Source organism: Paroedura picta, chromosome 16 (genome assembly GCF_049243985.1).
Source record: "Paroedura picta isolate Pp20150507F chromosome 16, Ppicta_v3.0, whole genome shotgun sequence".
Taxonomy (NCBI): Eukaryota; Metazoa; Chordata; class Lepidosauria; order Squamata; family Gekkonidae; genus Paroedura; species Paroedura picta.
This window is the reverse complement of record NC_135384.1, coordinates 996,755-1,016,623: the sequence shown is the minus strand read 5'-3', so window position 1 is coordinate 1,016,623 and position 19,869 is coordinate 996,755. Positions and strand designations below refer to the sequence as shown.

Below are 19,869 nucleotides of genomic sequence, written 5' to 3'. Positions count from 1 at the left end.
CTGAGAGAAACGTCTGCACCCAGAGATGCGCACCAGAGTGACATTTTGGGGGACGGGATTGTTTCAGAGTCCCTATGTGCATTGGGTGGGGTGTATTTTTGCCATGTGGAAGACGGTGTCTTTGTGCATCATGCGATTTGGTGAGGCATTGGTGTTCAGCAGGGCGGGCTTATTTGCACCTTCCTCACCTGTCATGCTCTCCCTCGGTTGGTGCCAGGGCCGAGAGCCCGCACCAGCCCCCCGTTTCTCTTCAGATCCTTCACACGAGCAGTCGCGCCTTTGAGGGGCCCCGCCTTGTTGGGCATCAGGCCGCTGTAATCCGACAGGAACACGTGGGGGGGGGTCGTGCAGCGTCTCAGGGGGCTGGAGCTTGGCTTTCGGCGTGGATAGGAGGCCTGAGGATGCATCGGGGCTGACGAGGGAACAAAAGGGAGCCTTTCTTGGTGGTGGTAGGAGGTTGTGAGGATGGATGGCACGGACGCCGGGAGATGTTCTTTCGGTCTGGATCCCTCTGAGCGGAATGAACGCTCCACCCTTGAGGCCTAGGAGCACCGGTCAAGAGAATGGCAGCTTTTCCGCAGTCCGGTGGACGTGCCGGGCGCAGGACAAGCAGCCGGTTCTCTGGGGGGGGGGTTTGGGGGGGTTAGTGGGAAATGTCGATTGGGCTTGTGCAGGGCAGGGATACGTGTGTGCGCTCGCTCTTTTCTGCACACTTTTGCATGCACGTGGTGTGTCATGTGTGCGTGCATTCATCTCCGACTTGTTTGTCATCAGAGTGTCCTGTTGTGTCTGCCGTGCTCGAGCCCACCCCCACGCACCCACGCCAGACCTCCCACCACACGTGGCCTTCGCTCTCGACCCTTCGGAGAGGTATTTATGCACAGGGGGGCTGGGGGGAGCGGCCACGTGAGAAAGGCGCCTTTCGGACTGGAATCTTTGTGTGCGGGAGGTGGGTTGTGGGTATGACATGTGGGGAGGCAACTGTTTGAAGGGGGGGGGGGGTCCACAAACTAAGATGCATACTGAAGACTGCGAAATCTTCGTATGATTTAGGAGAAGGGGATAAATTATGTTCTCCCCCACCCCTCCAGAAAGCTCTTCCAAAGTGGGGGGGGGGGGGAATTCTGATAAATATTGATGATAAACGTAAGCTCCAGAGCAGGAGTGGCCAAACTGTGGCTCGCCATGTGTCCCTGGACTACAGTTCCCATGAGCCCCTGCCGACAGGTGCTGTTGTGTGCGTACGCCCTTCTTCAGAAACTTATAGCCAGAATTAAACTTCGTTGGCTTTCCAGGTGCTGCTGAAATCCAATTCTGTTCCCAGCAGAAACTGTCACTGCCCCTTATGAGGGTTCAGGCGTACTTTACAGATCTCGATAATTTTTAACAACAGTCCTGCGAAGTAGAACAGGATTGTTGTTCACCATGAAACTTCTGCAAGGCATCCGACGGAGGGGAGGGAAAATATTTGAAAGGTGCGGGGGGGGAGGCTTGTGCAAAGTCTTGGGGGGGCAGATACATCGGTTGTGGTCAAAACATGACACTAGTGGGGACTCTGATGTGTCCCCAAACTGGGGCAGCATTTGACTAATAGAGAGGAACTGTGGTGGCAAACCACAGGGGGGGGGGGCACAAGCTGGACCCGGCTTTGGTGTTCCGGGGAAAGTTGTTTCTGCAGGCGGAGAAGACGGATGTGTGTTCGGGGGTCCCTCTCCCGCTCTCACCTGTGCCGTTCCTTTGGGGCGTTACTGGATCGGCCACCAGCCATCTTGGTCTCATCTTGCTCTTCTTACTAGCAGAATTGCACGTTGTAGCTTCCCTTCGACAGCAGACCCAGCTGCCTCGGAGGATCCCTGCCTTGGTGTTTGGCCTCCTGTTCATGCATTTCCATTGAGTTGATCAGTTGGGGGAATGCTGGTGAGAGCCAACCGGCTTCAAATAGTCAATCGTCGGCAATTAAAAAAATATATATATGACTGACCTATAAAATGACTACAAGACAAAAACGGCAAATGACATTCACACGATGTCCTGAATGAATCAATACCCAGATTACAACAGAAAGCTAAGGAGAGACGGCCTTCCCAGCCCTCAAACAGAGACGCCTCAAGGGGAGATTGCAGCGTGAGATTGCTGAATTGGAGTTCATTCGCCAGTTCAGAACAATAGACTCTGCCGGGGCTGCCTAGGGACATAAGATGCTGCAAACTTCCTGTCCCTAAGCATTCCCCTCTGCTCAGATCACACTAATTACATTTTGCATTGTACCTTTGCATACGGAGCCCGGCAGGTGTGTGTGTGTGACTCCATTCTGGGTCGTATCTGGGGAAGGCTCATCCGCAGAAGAATGGTTGGGCGGACTCCATGTGAATGGGAATGTGTTCAGTCGTTTCTTATTGTTCTGTAGAATTTCCTCAGTAAGTTTAGGCATTGCAGCTGGACCCCAACCTTTAACGAACCCTTCCCAGAAGCCTGGTCAAGAACACTGGCTCCAAACCTTAGCAAATGACATTTGGCAGATTCCAGATTTATCTGAAATATAATTATCAGCCCACCCTAAAGTCTGTCCAGCAGTTAAATTAAGTCCAAAAATTTAATATTAAGTCCAAAGATTTAATAGCCCTGGGCAATCTTGCTTGCCCCAAGCTCCTTTGAGCTGCTGTGGTGGCTACGGAACGTTCACAAAAATTCAGCATGCTCAGGGGGAAATATCGGCCCTAAATTTCTGTAAGGGAAAAGAAGAGGTCAGTTGAGGGGGCAGTTTGACAGCCGGTCTCTTGCCATGAAGGGGGAAGGATAGAGCATAGAATAGCGTTCAAAGAGAGCTCTCTGCTGGCATATCCCCTGTGTGGAAAGAGACTTCCGGTGGGGTTCCCCGGGGCTTTATCTGGAACTTGTTACTCTTTGACAGTCTTTATCAGTGGACTCAGATACGAGCTGGACAGTTGGGAATAACAAAGTAAGACCCCCCCCCCCCCCGCAGGGAGTATTCAGATGCAGAATTCTGCATTTCAGCAACAGGCCTCTGATGCAGAAGGGAGGTGCTAGGCCTGGCAACCGACTCAGGGGAGGCAGCTGTGTGATGCAGCTGCAAAAAAGGCCACTGTGATGGTAGGCTGACGGGATAGAAGTGGGGGGGGGGTCACAAGGAGCAGGACTCGCATTCTGCTCTCCACCAGTCAAGCGTCCTTGGGCACCACCATTTAAGGAGGATGGGAGAGATGAGAAGGGATAGGAGGGGCTCAGAGGAGGACCACAAAGGCAGGAGTCTGGAAGCCATGCCGGGGAAGAATTCTGGGGGGCTCAAAAGCTTCATATTCCTGCCGGCCGATTTGAGAAGGATGTCAAGTTTGCCTAGTTTTGTGCTTTCCACAGAATTTGCTTGTCCTTTGAACGGACGACATGAACAGGGAACCCGTGCCGCGTCCGCCCGTCCCCACGGTGACTCTTGGGTGATGGGGTAGGGGGTGCTCCCTGCCCCAAGGGGGGCTGCTGTGGCTCAGGGGCAGAGCCTCGGCTTGGCCTGCAGAAGGACCTTGGCATCTCCAGTTAAAAAAGACCAGGCTGGGAAAGCCTTGGGTCTTGGACAGCTGCTGCCAATCTGAGGAGACAACACTGTTGCCAGATCGAGGATCGGTTTGGGGAGGGGGCAGAGCCTCAGCTTGGCAGGCCAAAGCCCCCAGGCCGATTGCCTGACGGGAGACTTTCCCGCACCGTGGATCTGATTCAGTGTGAAGCAATTTCAAGCGTTCAGATGTCTCCATCGTGTTGTTGTCCAAACGTGAGGTCAGATCTGCAAGCCCCTGATGTTTCCGCTGTAGGGCTGTTTCCACTGCTGGCGTGTCTCTAGGTGGCAGGAGGCCTCTCTCCTGGACTTGGGCTGCGGGGGACGTGGCGTAGTCGGCACAGATATTACCGTGCTCACCGGACCCGACCTCCCTCTTCCTTCTGGACTTCCGCCTGCTTCTAATCCCATCAGAAAGATGACCTAAGAGAGGTCTGTCCTGGCAGAAATGGTCTGTTTATAATCCAATTAACGTGAAGGCCACGGCAAGGACTGGAAGCAAGGAAGAAAGGAAGGATGGAGAATGGGCTGGGGGGGGGGGTCCTGTCATGTGGCAGGGGTGTGAGGGGCAGGAATGGTTTAGAGGCGATTCTGCCCTTTGGTGGCTGGGGAGAGCCTGCGCCAGGCTAGCAAAGCTCACTCTGACAAAGTTATCCCGATGTCTGCTCTCTCCCATGGCCAGTTGCCTCCTGCCAGTACTTGAGGGACCTCCTTCTGCCTCTCCGTTCCCACTCAAGTCCTTACTGGTCTTCGTGGTTTCCAGCCCCTCCCCAAGATCCCCCCCCCGCTTGAGAGCCCCCCCAAAAGGTTTGCTGCAGACAGCTTCAGGATGAGTGCGCCACCTGGTGGCTGCTCGGGACAACGGCAGCCTTCCCTCCCTCCCCCCCTCGGATTTATTTCCCGGCCGGGACCCCTCCGTTGCTCTATCTTGCGGGCTCCGGGACTCCGGCCAGGCGGGAGGCCAACAGGCAGAGACCCTCTTCCACAGTCCCCCCCCTCTCGATGGCGGAGACCCTGGCTGCCTTCCCGATGACCCCCCCTCCCCCGCAGCCCTGCTTCACTCGGCGCCTTCTCGACGGCCCCCCATTCCGAGAGACCCCCCCCGTTCGGCTGCCCCCTCCTCCCCCGTGAGCGCCGTCCTCCTGGCAGCCCCCCCCCCCGCGATCCTAGGAGCCCCCGGGCGCCCCCCGGCTTCCCTCGGCCGGGCGGGGGGGGCAGCGCTGCGGAGGAGAGCGGAGAGCGGCGGGGGGGGGGGGGAGGCAGGGCAGGCGCTGCTCTGTGCGGAGAAGGAGCTTTTCCTCCGCCCCCCCCCGCCTCCCCCCCTCCCTCCTCGGGGCTTGCGAGCGAGCGAGCCGGGGCGGCCGGGCGAAGCTTCTGCGGTCCCTGCGCAGCGTCCGCCTGCTTGCGCCGGAGCCAGGCCGTGGGCCAGCCGCCCCGGGGAGGGGAGGGGAGGGGAGGCGGCGGGGGACGGGGCGGGGGAAGGCTGGACTGGACCCCCCCCACACCCCCCTGCGGCGGCAGTAGCAGAGAGGCTCGCCCGCGCTCGCTGCGTCCACCTGCCGGCGCCGGGATGAGCGAGGAGGGCTAGCCGCGCCCGCCGAGGAGGGGGAGAGAGACCCCCGGCCCCGCCGCCTCCCGGGCCTCCCGGGCGGGGCATCCCGCCCCCTCGCCCGCCCCCTCGCCCGCCCCCGCCGGGACCATGTTCGTGTCGGTGTGGTACGCCAAGAAAATGGGCCGCCGCTTCATTAGCAACGTGCGCAAGGCGAAGCGGCAGAGGACCCCGCTCCCGGTACGGCGGGGGAGAGGGCGGGGGAGGGGGGCACTGGACGAGCGGGGGCACGACGGGCAGCTCGGAGAGGCGGGGGGGGGGGGAACCCCGGACCAAGAGGCAGGAGGGGGCCGGGGGCGCCGTCGGGGATGGGGGGGGGCTTGGCTTGCGCCTGGGGGGAGGGGGGCAGGCAGACCCTCTGGGGATCTGGGGTGGTCACCAGCCGGCTTCAAGGGTGGCGGTTCCTTGGGGGCAGAGATGAATCAGGCTGCGCTGGGTCTCCATCGGCCTGACCCCCATCCTGAGGCCTGACCCAGAAAAGCCAGAGCCCAAATAGCTTCCCACTTAACCCCCCCCCCCCCTCGCAGAAGAGCCCTCAGCCTTTTGAGCAGTCTGGGGTTCTTGACAGAGTGGGGGGTGGGGGGGAGATCCGGATCAAGAGATCAAGGCTGGGTTCTGGGTGTACCCCAGAGCCATAATGGGGGGGGGTGAGGAGATCACTGGCAGGTAATCCCTGGTGCTTGGGGAGGGGGCTTTCCCCTGGGCTGTGGGTCACCAAGGGGTTAGAATCAGGGGCTCCAGGTGCATGTCTGTCCATGGACCCCAGGCCTTAGCAGGGTGGGGGGTGGGATGGGGGCTGGAAATGGAGGGCCGAGTCCCCAGATGGGACGCCCTCCCCCGGCCGCAGTCCTGGGAATGTGGAAAGGCCTTCAGGGGGAGCCGTCCTCTCGGGGGTCCGATTCCAGCCCCTTCGCCCGCCCGGATTTCCTTGCCGCCCGTGAATGGAGAGTGGTTTGGGGGGGGGGGTTAGTGCGTCACTTCTGGAGAGCCAGATGGCGTCAGTATTCTGAATGGGCTTTGAGGGGCCTCCATGAATCGGGTGCCAGAAGCGTACTCCAGCGGGGGGGAGGGGGGGCTCCAAGGAGGGACTGTCAGCCTTTTGCTGGGACTGGAGGAGGCGTCAGGATTGGTGTGCCGAATGGCTGCCCCTTTGCCCCCTGCCCCCAGACTGCTCCATGGGCCTGCAGTGGTCGAGCATCCCTCATTGCCCCCCCCCATCAATTTGGAGAGGTTGCGAGGGGCCAGTGGCAGCGGCAGGACTGCAGTGGCCGGCCCCCAGTGGCCCTGCGTGGCCTCTTCCAGATGTGGATCCCGGAGGAGAGGGAAGGCCCAGGATTTTCCCGGCTGGTGGGGGGCGTGGCAGCCCCAATGCAGCTGCTGTCTCTTGCCCCCCCCCTGCAGCGCCCCCTCCACCCTTCAAGGAGCCCCCTTTCCTGCCTGCCTAGGCTCCTCCCTGCAGCCGTTGCAAATCGATTTAAATTGTTTCCTTCCGGGGCCGCAGCAGCTGACCTTGTTCTCCGACAACCCTGTGAGTGGAGTTGGTCTGAGAGCCGTTCCCACGGCGGGGTGGGCCTCTCCTGACCCGGAGCCCCTTGCCTGGGGTCATCCCCCTTTGCAGCCTCAGGCACGCTCTCTCTCTCTGGGCCGCAGAGAAGGGAGGCACAGTCCCCCCTGCCTCTGCCCTGGGGGGCTCGTGTGAAGCCTGGGGGGACCCACCCCTTCCCCCGTTAATTTCCAACCTGGAGGATTTTCCAGCTTTGCGCTTGCCTTCTTTCCGAAGGGGTCAGTCCCCATTGGGACGAGCGCTACAGATGAACCGCTCCTCTGCCCTTCAAACCCCTGCATGTAGAAAACTAGCGTATCAGGCAAGAGGTCCCCAAGCCGCTCGCCTTCTGGATGCAGAAACAGCCCTGAAGCTGCACGGTCCAGGCCTGTGTTGATGGGCAGGCCTCACTCGCATCTTCCACGGAGCTAGGCTTGCCAACTCCAGGTTCAGAAATCCCGGGAGATTCGAGGGGGGAGGTACCTCAGCAGGATGTGAGGCTGCAGAGCCCGCCTCCGAAGCAGCCGTTTCCTCTGCCGCCTGGAGAGTAGCTGTCATTCCCAGAGATCTCCAGGCCCCACCTGGAGGTTGGGTACCTTACCCTGAGCTGGCTGAGGCTTCTTGTTCTGGGGCTGAGCAGTGACTGTTCTTCGGGTGGGAGCAGCAGCTCTTGGGGGGCTTCCTCCTCCAGGTCGGGGGGGGGGGGCAGTGGTAGTCCTGCAGATGCCTGCCGGTGTAGACTTTTAAAAAAATTCTGACTGGAATGGAGCTGGTCATGCCTTTGAAACAGGACACGGCAGCCTCATTAGCGGCTGTAAATAATTCATGCCAGCCCTCCACTGGGGGGGGGGGATTGACTGCCTTCCCCCCCTTCTCATCTGCTGAGGAAAGTGGATTACAATTGGGAAGCCTTTGAAGAATCATCCCCCGGGGTGAGGGGCGAGGGGCGAGGGGTCTTCTCCAAGGCCTTGAAAACTATGGTGGGAGGGGGGGCATAGATCTGCCACATGCCAGCTTCCCTGACCTTGGCTTGGGGCGGAGATCCTCAAAATTTTCTCTCTCTTTCATTTTTGCTCTAATACCAAGACCAGCAGTTGACAGAGAGGGTTCCCCCGAGCATGTGCAGAGTGCACTTCCTGCTTGAACAGACATCATATGTGGCCGAGGCTTCACAGGAGCCCTTCTAGGGAGCCCTTAACCCTCCTCCCAGACCCCAGTTTTGGAAATAGGACAGTGATAAATTATGGGATGGCAGCCTAATGGCTGATTGTCTTCCACTCACTGGGTTTTCAGTATTTGCCCATCTCTGCAGAAAACATTTCCCCTCACCTAGAAGTGTGGCCTCCGTCCTGACATGCTTGTTTTCTGTGCCCGGGGAGGTGTGTGTTTTTTAAAGGGGAGCCTTCATTGCTTTAGCTTCTGGTTGTAAAGTGAAGTGGTATAGCCCTGTCCATTCAGGACCACTGCAACTGTGTCCTAGCAACCCATGTGAAGCACAAGTATATTGTGTGCCTGCTGCTTTCTGTGGGCCTTTTGTGTTTTCGTCTTCTTGGTGCCCTTTTCAGTACAGTATTGTGTGTTTGTTGTGCCGTGGGACACACATGGGAGCATGGCGTGGTTCCTTGGGCAGTCGCTTGTGCCACTGTGTGAGTTTGTGTGCGCCAGTCCTCTTTATAACCAGTGACGTCATTTGTGTGTCTGCCGTGTTGTGAGCTCCAGGTTTGTTGCATCGGCTGTGGTGGAGTGTGTAATGTCGGCTCAGCGAATATAGTTTTGGTGTGGTGTGAAGTCTGGCAATGCAGGAGGATCAGCACTGGGGGTGTGGCATTTGTGTTGCGTGGCCTGGGGTGGTCGTTGTGTTTGTGGCCTGCGGGATGTTCCTTGTTGTGTGATGTGAGCATCTGTATTGGGATCTCTGCTGTGTGAACCAGGGTTATATGAGCATGTATAGATGTGTAGAGGTGGACGTGCCACATCCTGTATTCACACAAACACATGCACAGGCCTGCCCCCCACCCCCATCAGCTTGGCATCAGTAACACCCCGACATCCAGCTGCGCATTTGCAGTCTCTGGGCTGTTCCGCCCCGAGAAAAGGTTAGGCTCTCAGTCAGCAAACATGTTTGTTGCGCATAATTCTGTTCATGTGAGATACAGGGAAGCGCTAGGCATGATTTTCTGCAATGCAACTCAGAGCTTTACCTGGCTTTTGAGATATCAGGAAGCACTTCCAGTATTTTTGAAGCTTTACCACAGGGACTAGAAGCTTGCTTTAAAAATAAAGAAATTAGATTTATGACCTTCCATGCATCTGGCTGATGAGTGCAGAATATGTCAGTTCCTGGATCACCCCCTCCCCCTTTTAAACAAAGCTAAAGTTATCCAAACTTGGTCCACAACTGACAAGCGCATGACAGGCGGCCAGCTGCAGAACCGTGCATGAACGCTCATGTTGGATGCATGCGCTCTTTTATGCTTCCGAACATGCTCTTCTCCCCACAGCCAGCCCAGGCTTCCTTGGCGTGGTCTCTCTCGTGGGCAGCGCGGAGGCTGTGAGACAAACACACGCAGAGAGCATCCGACGTGGCACACGGAGACATGTGCCGCCAGAGCTTCCACAGACTTGCTCCCACACAGTCCCTTCGCCTCCCCCTCCCACCCACTCGCAGCTGCCAACCTGGCAGAGCCCACAGCATCACAGTCCCTCCCCCCCTCCTGAAATGCCACAGTCGCCAGGAGAGCACTGCCCCCCCCCCCCGCACATCCTCCATGGGGGAGCGCTGTTTTCCCAAGCGACCCCTTTGTGCTTGCCCCCTGCCATCTTCCCCCGCTGCTGGGCTTCAAACGCACTTCCCTTTAGAAGGCTCCTCTTCTCCAAGGAGAGGGAAGGACCCGGGGGAGGGGGAGGGGGCTCCCCGGAAGACCCCTCTCCCCCCTCCCTCCTCTGTCCCTACTCATGGCCAAGAATTAAATACTTCTGCCTGTGTTTGAAATGGGAACAGGGGGGGGTCTTCTTGAGAGAGGGAGGCGATGGGTTGGATTCTTCAGGAAGGGAACCTGGCCAGGGTGCCCCGGATTTCCGGCCCTTTTGGCTTAGGCTGAAGGAGGTGGGGGGGGGAATTGAGGGCTGGAATTCTGCCCCCATCTAGGACGGCTCCTGTCGGAAGATGAACTGAGCTTCTCCTCTGGGTGTGTGTGGGGGGGGGGGGGGTCAAGGCCAGAGAGGTACTTGAAGTCTGTGCATTCCCCTGTTCCCAGTTTGCCCAGGCATGGTAGTCATAAACATTTGAAGAGGCAAAGATTAAAATGTGCCAGGGAAGCCGTGTGCCAGGGAGGCCTGGCGGAAGGGCCCGGTGGGTGAGTGGGTGGGCAGCCTGAGAGCTGGGGGGGGGAGCAGCTTCAGCAAGAGAGATGGACCTCCGGATGGGCAGGCAAGGTCTGGCCCTCTGGAGAAGCCCCCTCCCTCCCTCCTCCGCCTGCCCTGCTTGAAATATCCCCCCGCACAGAGTGTTAATCTTTGAGGCCTGAGAAGCAGATGGAGACCCAGGGGAGAAGCAACATAAAAATAAAACATGGCGCCAGGGGCTGGGGTTGGGGGGGGCCTAACTGCAGAAGCTGAGATGCAGGGCCCATTTCCGATTGGTGACCTACAAGGTCAGTTTAGGGCCCAGAAATCCCCCCCCCTCGCCCTTCGGGAGTCGGCTATGGGGGGCTTTCAGGATAAAGCTCATCGTTTAGACTTACAAAGTATTCAACAACTGCTGTGTGAATTTTAGCGATTTTGTTTCAGGAGACAAAGTTAGCCTCTGGACCTTATGTGGAGGGCAGTCCAGATTTGCAATCCTGAATAATTTCCTCTTTCCCACATAATATTCCTGCCCCCTACAAAGCCGTCCTGTAGATTGCAGTGGAGGTCTGGAGGGGCAGGTTCAGTGGAAGATGTTTGGCTGATCTTGCCCCCAGAATGAAGAACCGAGTCAACTGCTAGGCAAGAGGAAAGAGACTGGGGGCCAGGTTTCTAGTCCCTGTGGAGGAGGGCTGATAGGTCTCCCTTTTCACCACTCCTCTGTGTAGAACCTCAGCTGGGGGTGAATTCAGTTATTAAAAGCCATTGGTATTCATTCTTGGAGAGAAATTTGTCAGTTCTTCCTCCCCCCCCCCCCAAAAAAAATCTTGTATCTCCTTATTGCATTCTTTCCATGAGTCATAGATTTACACAGGCATCTCACTTTCCAGGCTAAGCCGGGTTCTGAGTCCAGCTGAAGGCCAAAGTCTGTGGACCCTCACGACCCCCCCACTCCCCTCCAGATTGCCCCACCCCTCCTTGGCCGTCAGGAGGGATCTGGGCACGGCAAATATGCCCCCAGAGCATCCTGAGCTATGGCGGCACCCATGTTGCCACGGTAACCTTCTCCCCCAGAGGCACTGATGCTGTTTCCATGGCATTGCCGTGGTTACCGTTGTTGGGCGGATGGTGGAGGTGGGGGAATAATTTTCCGGAAAAGGAGAAAGAATAAAATGGGGGGGGGGGGGAGGAGACAGGTTGGCTGCCACTTGGACAAGAAAGTGTGTTTAACACCCCAGAAGAGATCTCACTGGAGCAGGAGAGTTGTGTGTTTTGTTTGTTTATCTATTTCATTTCCTGCTTGCCTCCTTCCAAAAGCACAGTGCCCCTCTACCGTAGAGGTTCAAGATAGCCATTTCGGTGCCCCTCCTTGCTGTGACCTTAGTTTCACCCCGCTGTTTGGTAGGGCCCATTCATATTTCCCATCACTGGGGCCTCCCAGGAAGGGGGGGTGGTGCCAGGAGACAGGTGCTGAGCACAGACTTCTAGGCTGCGTTTGGAGGCATCAGCGTGGCCTTGGGGGTCTCCGCCCGCTTGGATATGCCTTTGTGGGTGGGTTTGCTCTGCCTCGGCTGCCTCCTGCCGCCAGCGAGGGGCCACGATCCTCCCCCCTTCCTCTGCCACTCAAGAGCACCTGATGTGTCCAAAACATTGGATCGCCCCTGGACAGGCGAGAATGCCTTGGGCCTTGACGATGAACATGTGCAACTGATCCTAACCTCCCAGAGGTGCAGCCCTCTTTGGGGCGTGTCCTGCAGGAGACGGGGGTGTGGAAAGAGACCACCCCAGCCACGGCCACCCCCGTGCCTGGAAGGGCTTTGACTTGTGCGGAGGATGCTGCCTGGGGCTCGGCTGGCCACGTGTGAACTTCCGTCTCTCTCTCTCTTTTCTCCTAGGCCAATTCTCCTCCAGTGATAGTCAACACAGATACCTTAGAAGCACCTGCTTACGTGAGTGACTCGGACATTCAGTCCCCACCATGCTATCCGTGCCCTTCGCTGTCTTTCCTTCCTCCAAAGGTCTGCTTTCTCCTGTACTTAGCCCAACATCTTGCAAAATGTTTTGCCCAAACCGCACCGTTGAAATGTTATTGTGTATTGCTGCTGTTATTAACCTTCCTTCCTCTCTGCGCGGCGTTTTCCGGGTTCAGAAGCCTTTGCAGGCACTGTTTTGCTGTAGCACTGCCCTGCCGGGTTGTAGCCCTGCCAGGTTCGCAAGCCTGCTTAAGGCGTCCCAGGGCTGGAGATTAGGCAGGGCGAGAAAGAATTCGGCGGCAGCGCTGGGGGTCTTTCCGAGTCGTAGCTCAGCTTCTTGGGGAAAGGAGCAAGTCCCACGTCAGCCTCATCCCCTCCCCACCAACCTCGTTTTCCCGGACTGCAGGCTCGGCCTGGGCCAGAGGGGCGGATGGCGGACTCTTCCGGTCTCACGCTGGCCTTGTCAGAGGAGGCACCAGAGTCCACCGGCCAGAGACGGCTCTGCAAGGAATATTTCTAAAGCCCAGCTGCCCTGGCTGGCTGTCGGTCGGGCTTGCATGCCGTCCTTCTTCTTTGGGGCCCGAGGCAGCTCACCCCATCCCCTTCTCCCCTGGTTGCTCCTCACAACACCCCTGAGAGGAAGGTGAGGTTGGGGGAGAATGTCTGGTCCGAGGTCCAAATGTGGGTTAGAAACCCAGTTCCTCTCGTCCTCCTCTGGTGCTGAAACCACTGCACTGCCTCTCCGAGCCCCAGCCCTCTCTGAGTGCTGTCCGGCAGCCTTCTGCCGAATCCCTCAATGCCCCCAGATCAGCATGCCTGATTCCTCCTTCAGGGACCCCGCATTAACTCCCTCCCCTCCCCTCCCCGCCCTCCGCTGTCTCTTGCTCCAGGTCAATGGGACAGAAGGCGAAATGGAATACGAGGAGATCACACTAGAAAGAGTGAGTCCTCGCTGGGCTCGGGGGCTCGTGGGGGGAGGCAAGGGGGCTTCTTGGCCCCGGTTCTTACCCTGCCTGGCGGGGTGGGGGTGGCTCTCTCTTTCAGGGCAACTCCGGCTTGGGTTTCAGCATTGCCGGGGGCACGGACAACCCCCACGTTGGGGACGACCCCAGCATCTTCATCACCAAGATCATCCCCGGCGGAGCGGCCGCGCAAGACGGACGGCTCAGGTATGGGGCCCCGGGGGTCCCTAGACGCGGCCCAGTTCGCCCTGAGCCCCGTGGGGCATCGAGACCCGCAGGATGTGGGGCCATGCGCTTTCAAAAGTCAAAGCTCCTACCCTGACCATTTTGTTGGTCTCACAGGGGCGAAGGGTGGCAGATCTAGCTGTTCCGCCTGGCCCCTCTCTGGAACGGTTTTCTCAGGGGCTCTGTGAACACGGAAGATCTCTCCCCTTTACACCCCTGTGCGGACGTCCCAGGGCTTCCCCACGGATCTGGCTGGATCCTCACCGCCTGTTGTGGGAGGAAGCTGGGTCGGCCCCAGCCCCCCCCCCCCGACTTTGCCTGTCTTATGAGTGGGAGGGCCGGTCAAGCCCCATCCCCTCAGATCTCAGAAGCTAAGCAGGGCCGACCCGGGCTGCAGCCCCAGGGTCAGGGGACGGGTTCCCTCCTCTCGACCCCGGCAAGCCCTGCTGCTCAGAGCAGAGAAGGCTCAGCAAGGGGGACCCTCGGCCGGACTCGGCAGACGGCCCTTCCCAGAGCGGATGGATGGATGCGGGATTATCTTGCAAGCCGCTACGCCGCCTCTCCCCTCCGCCCGGCAGGCAACGCAGAGGTCTGGGCTGCGGATTCTTCTGGGCCGGAGGGGGGGGGAGTGGGCTTCTTCCCAGCCCCCCGTTCCGGCATGCAGCAGAGGCATCCCAACATCAGCCTCTGCGGTTGGCAGGCAGCGAGGAACGCTCGGCTCGGTGGGAACACCTGTGCCTCGGCCCGGTTGGCGGAGCGGGGCCATCTGCTGCCAGGCTCCCGTTGCCAAGTTCTGGGAGGGGAACAGGTGGGGAAGGAACAGGCCCCTCCCTGCCCAGGAAGAGCGAGCGATGGGGAAGGAGGGTGGCTGGGGCAAAGAGAACCTGGCTAGACGGGCTCAGAATATTAGGATTCAGGTTCAGAGGTCAAACGCGTATGACCAGGCATGGCCCCTGCCCTGCCCTGCCCCACCCAGGCCGTCCCAGACTTCTCAGATCTCAGGAGCTAAGCAGGGTCCACCCTGGGGAGTGAGTGGGCGGGAGGCCACCAGGAAGGCCAGAGGCCTCTGAACATCCCTCACCCTGAGAATCCCAAGAGGGTCACCGGAAACCCCCTGGGACCATGGCGGGGGATGGGGGGGATGGGGGGGGCTGGGGGGGCGGGGCAGTTGGAGGCTCTTGGTGGGGGGCCCGTTTTCGGCTGTGGCCCAGAACTGGGGAAAGGGCAGGATCTCCAAGGCGGTTGTCTGGATCCGCAAGTCTTGTCTCGCCTGCGAATGAGTGAGATGTGCAGGGACATGCCGGGCGTCTGGCCTCCGCGTGTGTTTTACTGGCTCAGAATTACGGCCACTGAGAATGGAAGAAGCCCTGGGGGGCACCTGAAATTGCGTTCAAGTTGGCAGCGAATGGAGTTCATAGGAAAGGCCTTTAAAGGAGGCGTTGGGCAAATCGGTGGAAAGGTATGACATACGAAAGACAAATATTGAGCACGGTTGCCTGGTGAGCCGAAACGCCCTTTGGGCGTGTCTCACCAAGAACCTGGGCCTGTCCTTTGCCCCAGAGTGCTTCCCTCCCGGACAGGAGAGGCTCTCGGATCTGCTCAAGAGGAGCTTCTGTGGGCAAAGATTCCAGGCTTCTGGGCTCTTACTTGTTTACTTAAATAGACCTTATTTAAATAGACCCATTGGGGACCCAAAGCAGCCCACAGCATTCTGCCCTGCCCTGTTTTATCGTCACAACAACCCTGTGAGGTAGGCCAGGCTGAGAAAGTGTGACCGGCCCAAGACCACCCAGCCTGCTTCACAGCACAAATGGAGAGTGCAGAAAAGGGTAGGGGGCTGCATCTGCCACAGTTCAGGTTTCTCCCCCACACACGTCTTGCTCTGTCCGTCTCGAGTGTCTCCCCCTACTCACGATGCCCCCCCCCGTCCTGGTCTGCTTGTGACGCAGGGTGAACGACAGCATCCTTTTTGTGAACGACGTGGACGTGCGGGAGGTGACCCACAGCACCGCCGTCGAGGCACTGAAGGAGGCCGGCTCGATCGTGCGCCTCTATGTCATGCGCCGGAAGCCGCTGGCCGAGAAGATGATGGAGATCAAGCTGATCAAAGGGCCGAAAGGTGAGCGCACCTGCCGCTGCCCCTCCCCTACAGGAGACCCCCACCCTGCATAAGGGGCGGCGAGCCCACTGAAGATCTCCCAGTCCCACAAGCAGGACCTAGCAAGAGACATGGAGGGGGGCCCTGAAAAGATGGGATCCAAACTGGGATCCCACAGCAAAGAGCTGCTCCCATCCCATTGGAGAGAAGCTCCACCCTTCTCCACAGACTCCGTCCCCTGCACAGCGCCACACCGGCTGCTTAGAGCTGCCATTACACGTCCTGGATGGAGCCTCCATATTCAGTAGCAGGGTTCTTTTCGGTCCCACTGGAAAGAGAGGCCTCCCCCCCTGACATCTGCTCCTCTAAAGAACTGCTCCTCGTTCCCTCACTGCTCCCCGCCTTCTCTCCCTCCTCCCTCGCAGGGCTGGGGTTCAGCATCGCAGGCGGGGTCGGAAACCAGCACATCCCTGGCGACAACAGCATCTACGTCACCAAAATCATTGAGGGCGGGGCGGCCCACAAGGACGGGCGTTTGCAGATAGGCGACAAGATTTTGGCGGTAAGAAGGAGAGGGGAGAAGACCGGAGGGGCTGTTTTGGCCGTTGCCCAAGTGGGGGAGAGGCAGAGCCCCTTGTCCTGAGAGCAACGCTCCGCAGGGGGCCAGCCCCAGTCAGTTGCCAGCAGGGACTGGAGGGTGACCGTGCCCTCTCGCGGGCATCTGAGATGGCTGCGGCCGCAGGGTGGCGTTCCGGCCCCTCGAGGTGGGCCAGTGGGACATCGGCCACTGCCTGTGGACATGGGGGCCCGGCCTGTGGCGGCTGCACGGATCTTGCTGGACGCGGTCCAGGAGATTGGGCGGGTGGGCGGGGCCTGACGGCGGGGCCTCCTCCTCCCTCTCCCAGGTAAATAATGTGAGCTTGGAAGACGTGATGCACGAAGATGCCGTGGCTGCCCTGAAGAACACGTACGATGTGGTCTACTTGAAGGTCGCCAAACCCACCAACGTTTACCTGAATGACTCTTACGCCCCTCCTGACATCACTTCCTGTGAGTCGCTTTGCGTGTCGCCCTCCGTCCCCCGGCCGAGAGCCCTCCGGGGTCAGGGATGAATCTAGACGGGGCTCTCCTGGCAGGGATGTTCCTGCAGAAGCGCTGGCTGGTGCCGTCCTGCTTTGCCCAGCCGGGGTGGAGACCCTTCCTCGGATGACAACCGGAGGCCCTCCTGCAAGCCAGGGCCGCTTGGGGAAGAGAGGGGTCCCCACTGGGCCGGGCTGTGCTAAGATGCAGGCAGGAGGATTTAGGTTTCGTCTTTGCATTTTCCTTTTTTTACAGCTCAGTTTGAGCCCCCTCACACGTTAGGGACCAATGAAATGTTTTTTTGTAGCATGAGCCTCTACATGTGTGAGCGCCCTTCCATATTTTTTAAATAATGAATAAAAACCAAAAATAACGAAGAAGAACAGAACCATTTTTTTCAAATGACACTTGCAATGCTCAGCGCCTGTACCAGGGGGACAGGGAGGAATGCGTTGTGCTCACAACAGCTACACAACCTTCCTGATGCAGCCTGGAATCTTCTTCCGGTCCTGGGATTTTTAAACAAAAGTTGATTTTGTTTTTGACAGCTTATTCCCAACATCTGGACAACGAAATTGGCCACCAGAGCTACCTGGGCAGTGACTACCCACAAGCCATGACCCCCACGTCCCCACGGAGGTACTCCCCCATCCCAAAGGAGCTGATGGGAGAGGAGGATATACCCAGGTAAGCCTTCACCTCCCTGCCTTCACCCCTCCCCTTCTCCTGCATGCTCCAGTCTCCCACAGTCCCTGGTGCTGCACACTCCACAGAAAGCCCCCCTGGTCCATCAAGGCAGGTCTTGTCTGCTCAGACAGGCAGAGGTCCTTCCCATCACCCACCGCCTGGCCTTTTTGACTGGAGATGCCGGGGATTGAACTGGGGACCTTCTGCAGGCCAAGCAGAGGCTCTGGCAGCCCCTGCCGTCGTTTCTCTCCATTGCTCCAGGCTCTGCCTGTCACCCAAACCACTCCCCCTGTCCCTGGCTGTTCCCAAAGGCTACAGAGCCTTCCTTGCGTGTCCCCCATGGTGCCAGCTGCTGTTTGGATGTGCAGAGTTAGCCTTGTTTGCAGGCCGCTCGGACTCCCCTGCCCTGATCAGGAGCCGATGCCTGATTCTGCCCCGCCTGCCCTGTCTCCCCGCAGGGAACCCCGCCGCATCGTCATTCACCGTGGCTCAACGGGCTTGGGCTTCAATATCGTGGGGGGCGAGGATGGCGAGGGGATCTTCATCTCCTTCATCTTGGCCGGAGGACCCGCCGACCTCAGTGGGGAGCTGCGGAAGGGGGACCAGATCCTCTCGGTGAGGAGAGACATCCGGGGGCGGGCTGGCAGGCAGAAGGGTGGCCGGAGGAGGTCCTGCAGCTCAGCTTGAATCCCGCGGTGCATTTCCCTCCCCAGGTCAACGGCGTGGATCTCAGGAACGCTACTCACGAGCAGGCAGCCATTGCCCTGAAGAATGCAGGCCAGACGGTCACCATCATTGCTCAGTACAAACCAGACGGTGAGTTCCTGCTGACTGACGGAGAAAGGCCTGTGGGCCAGGCGGGATCCTGGGCCAATTGGCAGCTTGCTGGGCTGGAGAATCACTGCCTCAGGGGTAGTTGTGGCCCCTTGAATGGCAAAGCTGAATGGCTGTGAAGGGCACCTGGCCAGGTGTCGTTCTTGTGGGAAGCCCTGGGCAGAGAAATTCACTGGGGGCTGACCTCCCTCTTCTCTACCCCTTCCCCCCCAGAGTACAGTCGCTTTGAGGCCAAGATCCATGACCTCCGGGAACAGCTGATGAACAGTAGCTTGGGCTCAGGGACGGCGTCACTGAGGAGCAACCCCAAAAGGGGGTTCTACATCCGGTGAGCCCCCCCTCATGTACCTCAGGCAGCTGTTAAATTGGTCCTTCAAGCACCGCTTTTTGGGAGTAGATGTGTTGCTCTACAGGAGAAGAGCCAGATTCGAGTCCTGTAGCTCCCTAGGGAGCAATGGGTTTTCAGGGCAGAATCGTTTGAGAGGCTGAGCTCTGAGGAAGGGAGTGGAGACCCTCTCAACCTCCCACCCCCAAAATCTAGTGGCCTTGAGCCTCGCTCTTCCAAGGCCGTACTGTTCCAGAACATTATGTTCTGTACACTTACCTGAAATGCCAGAAGAGTTTCTTAATGTTTCTTGGTGATCATTTAATAAGCAATCCCTGTTCCCAGATGGAATGTAAATATCTACCTGCCGGCCGGTCTTTTGAGCATCTCAGAACCCGAGGCAGGTAATACCACACAAAAACACTGAACAAAGCCTTGGGAACCAGCCTGAAAAATATCTTATGCCTCCACTAGCTCAAGATGCCCTCAGAGCTTCCCAGATCAGCTCTGTTTTGCAACCAGGCCAGAGAGCCAGGAGGGTCCAAGCCCCCTGGGCTTCCTCTGGGGGGCGGTCCAGAAGGACGGGGCCACCACAGAAAAGGCTCCACCCAGACTGTCCCCAAAGGTGACTCAGACCAGAGTAAACATCGGTAGAGATCCTAGATGGGAATGTGCAGAGAGAGTTGAGTTCGATTGCATTTGCTCGGGGGGCAGTGCCCCCCCCCCAACTGGCAGCAAGCAGCTGCTGCTTATTAAAGACCTCCAAATAGCTTGAGAGGCACGGAGTGGGCAGGGAGGGCTGCCCTGTGGCCTCAGCCTGCGTTCAAAGGCTCTGAATCGAAACACGCCCTCCCAAGTGCCTGAGACACCCAGACATGCCCCCCGGGCCCACCTGTGTCTTCGCTGAATGCTGAAAGGCCAGAGTCCGGCTTCAAAAGGGAGGCTTTCTCGTCGGCTGGACTCTCGGGGTCACTTTCCTCCTCCCCCCCCCCACCCCCCAGGGCGCTCTTCGACTACGACAAGACCAAGGACTGCGGCTTCCTCAGCCAAGCCCTGAGCTTCCATTTCGGGGACGTCTTGCACGTGATCGACGCCTCGGACGAGGAGTGGTGGCAGGCACGGCGGGTCCATCCCGACGGGGACAGTGACGAGATCGGCTTCATCCCCAGCAAGAGGCGGTAAGAGCAGGAGAGAAGCCGTGCTGGACCAGCCCCCCCCCCAGGCCCACCCTCTGGGTCACACGGTGGCCACACCCCAGGGGCCATCAGGGGGACCCCAGCAAGGCCATCAGGGGGACTCCAGAAGCCCTCCCACTGTGGCCCCCCGGGCACCAAGAAGACGGAGCACCCCTGGCCCCGACAGAGGGGTCCCTCCAGGCTTTTTGGCTAAGCGCCACTGAGGGGCCTCTGCTCCATCCGAGAAGGGAGACGTGGAGGGGGGGGAGGTAGGCCGTGAGCATCTCCTATGGGGGGGGCCTCTCCCTCTCACCTTCTTGCATCTTTTTTGCAGGGTTGAACGGCGAGAATGGACACGGCTAAAAGCAAAGGTACCGTCGGGTGTTTGCCCTGGCAGTAGGGAAGGGCAGGACTCTGTGTGCATGCCTGTGTGCATGGCGTGAGGGGT

General features: G+C 58.8%; 1 protein-coding gene across 18 annotated transcripts in view; it reads left to right on the top strand.

Annotated features, from left to right (window-relative positions):
• The window catches only part of DLG4 (discs large MAGUK scaffold protein 4), a 60,117-nt gene that overhangs the window by 35,304 nt on the left and 4,944 nt on the right, over positions 1–19,869 (top strand). For 9 of the 18 annotated variants that reach the window (XM_077314442.1, XM_077314439.1, XM_077314454.1 and 6 more), the window contains 12 exons: positions 11,958–12,080; positions 12,926–12,976; positions 13,080–13,204; positions 15,172–15,341; positions 15,746–15,882; positions 16,226–16,370; positions 16,949–17,087; positions 17,546–17,702; positions 17,801–17,903; positions 18,135–18,249; positions 19,248–19,424; positions 19,756–19,792. In XM_077314442.1, coding sequence (XP_077170557.1) covers positions 11,958–12,080; positions 12,926–12,976; positions 13,080–13,204; positions 15,172–15,341; positions 15,746–15,882; positions 16,226–16,370; positions 16,949–17,087; positions 17,546–17,702; positions 17,801–17,903; positions 18,135–18,249; positions 19,248–19,424; positions 19,756–19,792 — 1,479 coding nt within the window. Of the gene's footprint in view, positions 1–4,985; positions 5,355–11,957; positions 12,081–12,925; positions 12,977–13,079; positions 13,205–15,171; positions 15,342–15,745; positions 15,883–16,225; positions 16,371–16,948; positions 17,088–17,545; positions 17,703–17,800; positions 17,904–18,134; positions 18,250–19,247; positions 19,425–19,755; positions 19,793–19,869 lie in introns of those variants that run through there. The other 9 variants (XM_077314447.1, XM_077314441.1, XM_077314457.1 and 6 more) reach the window with 3 other exon arrangements.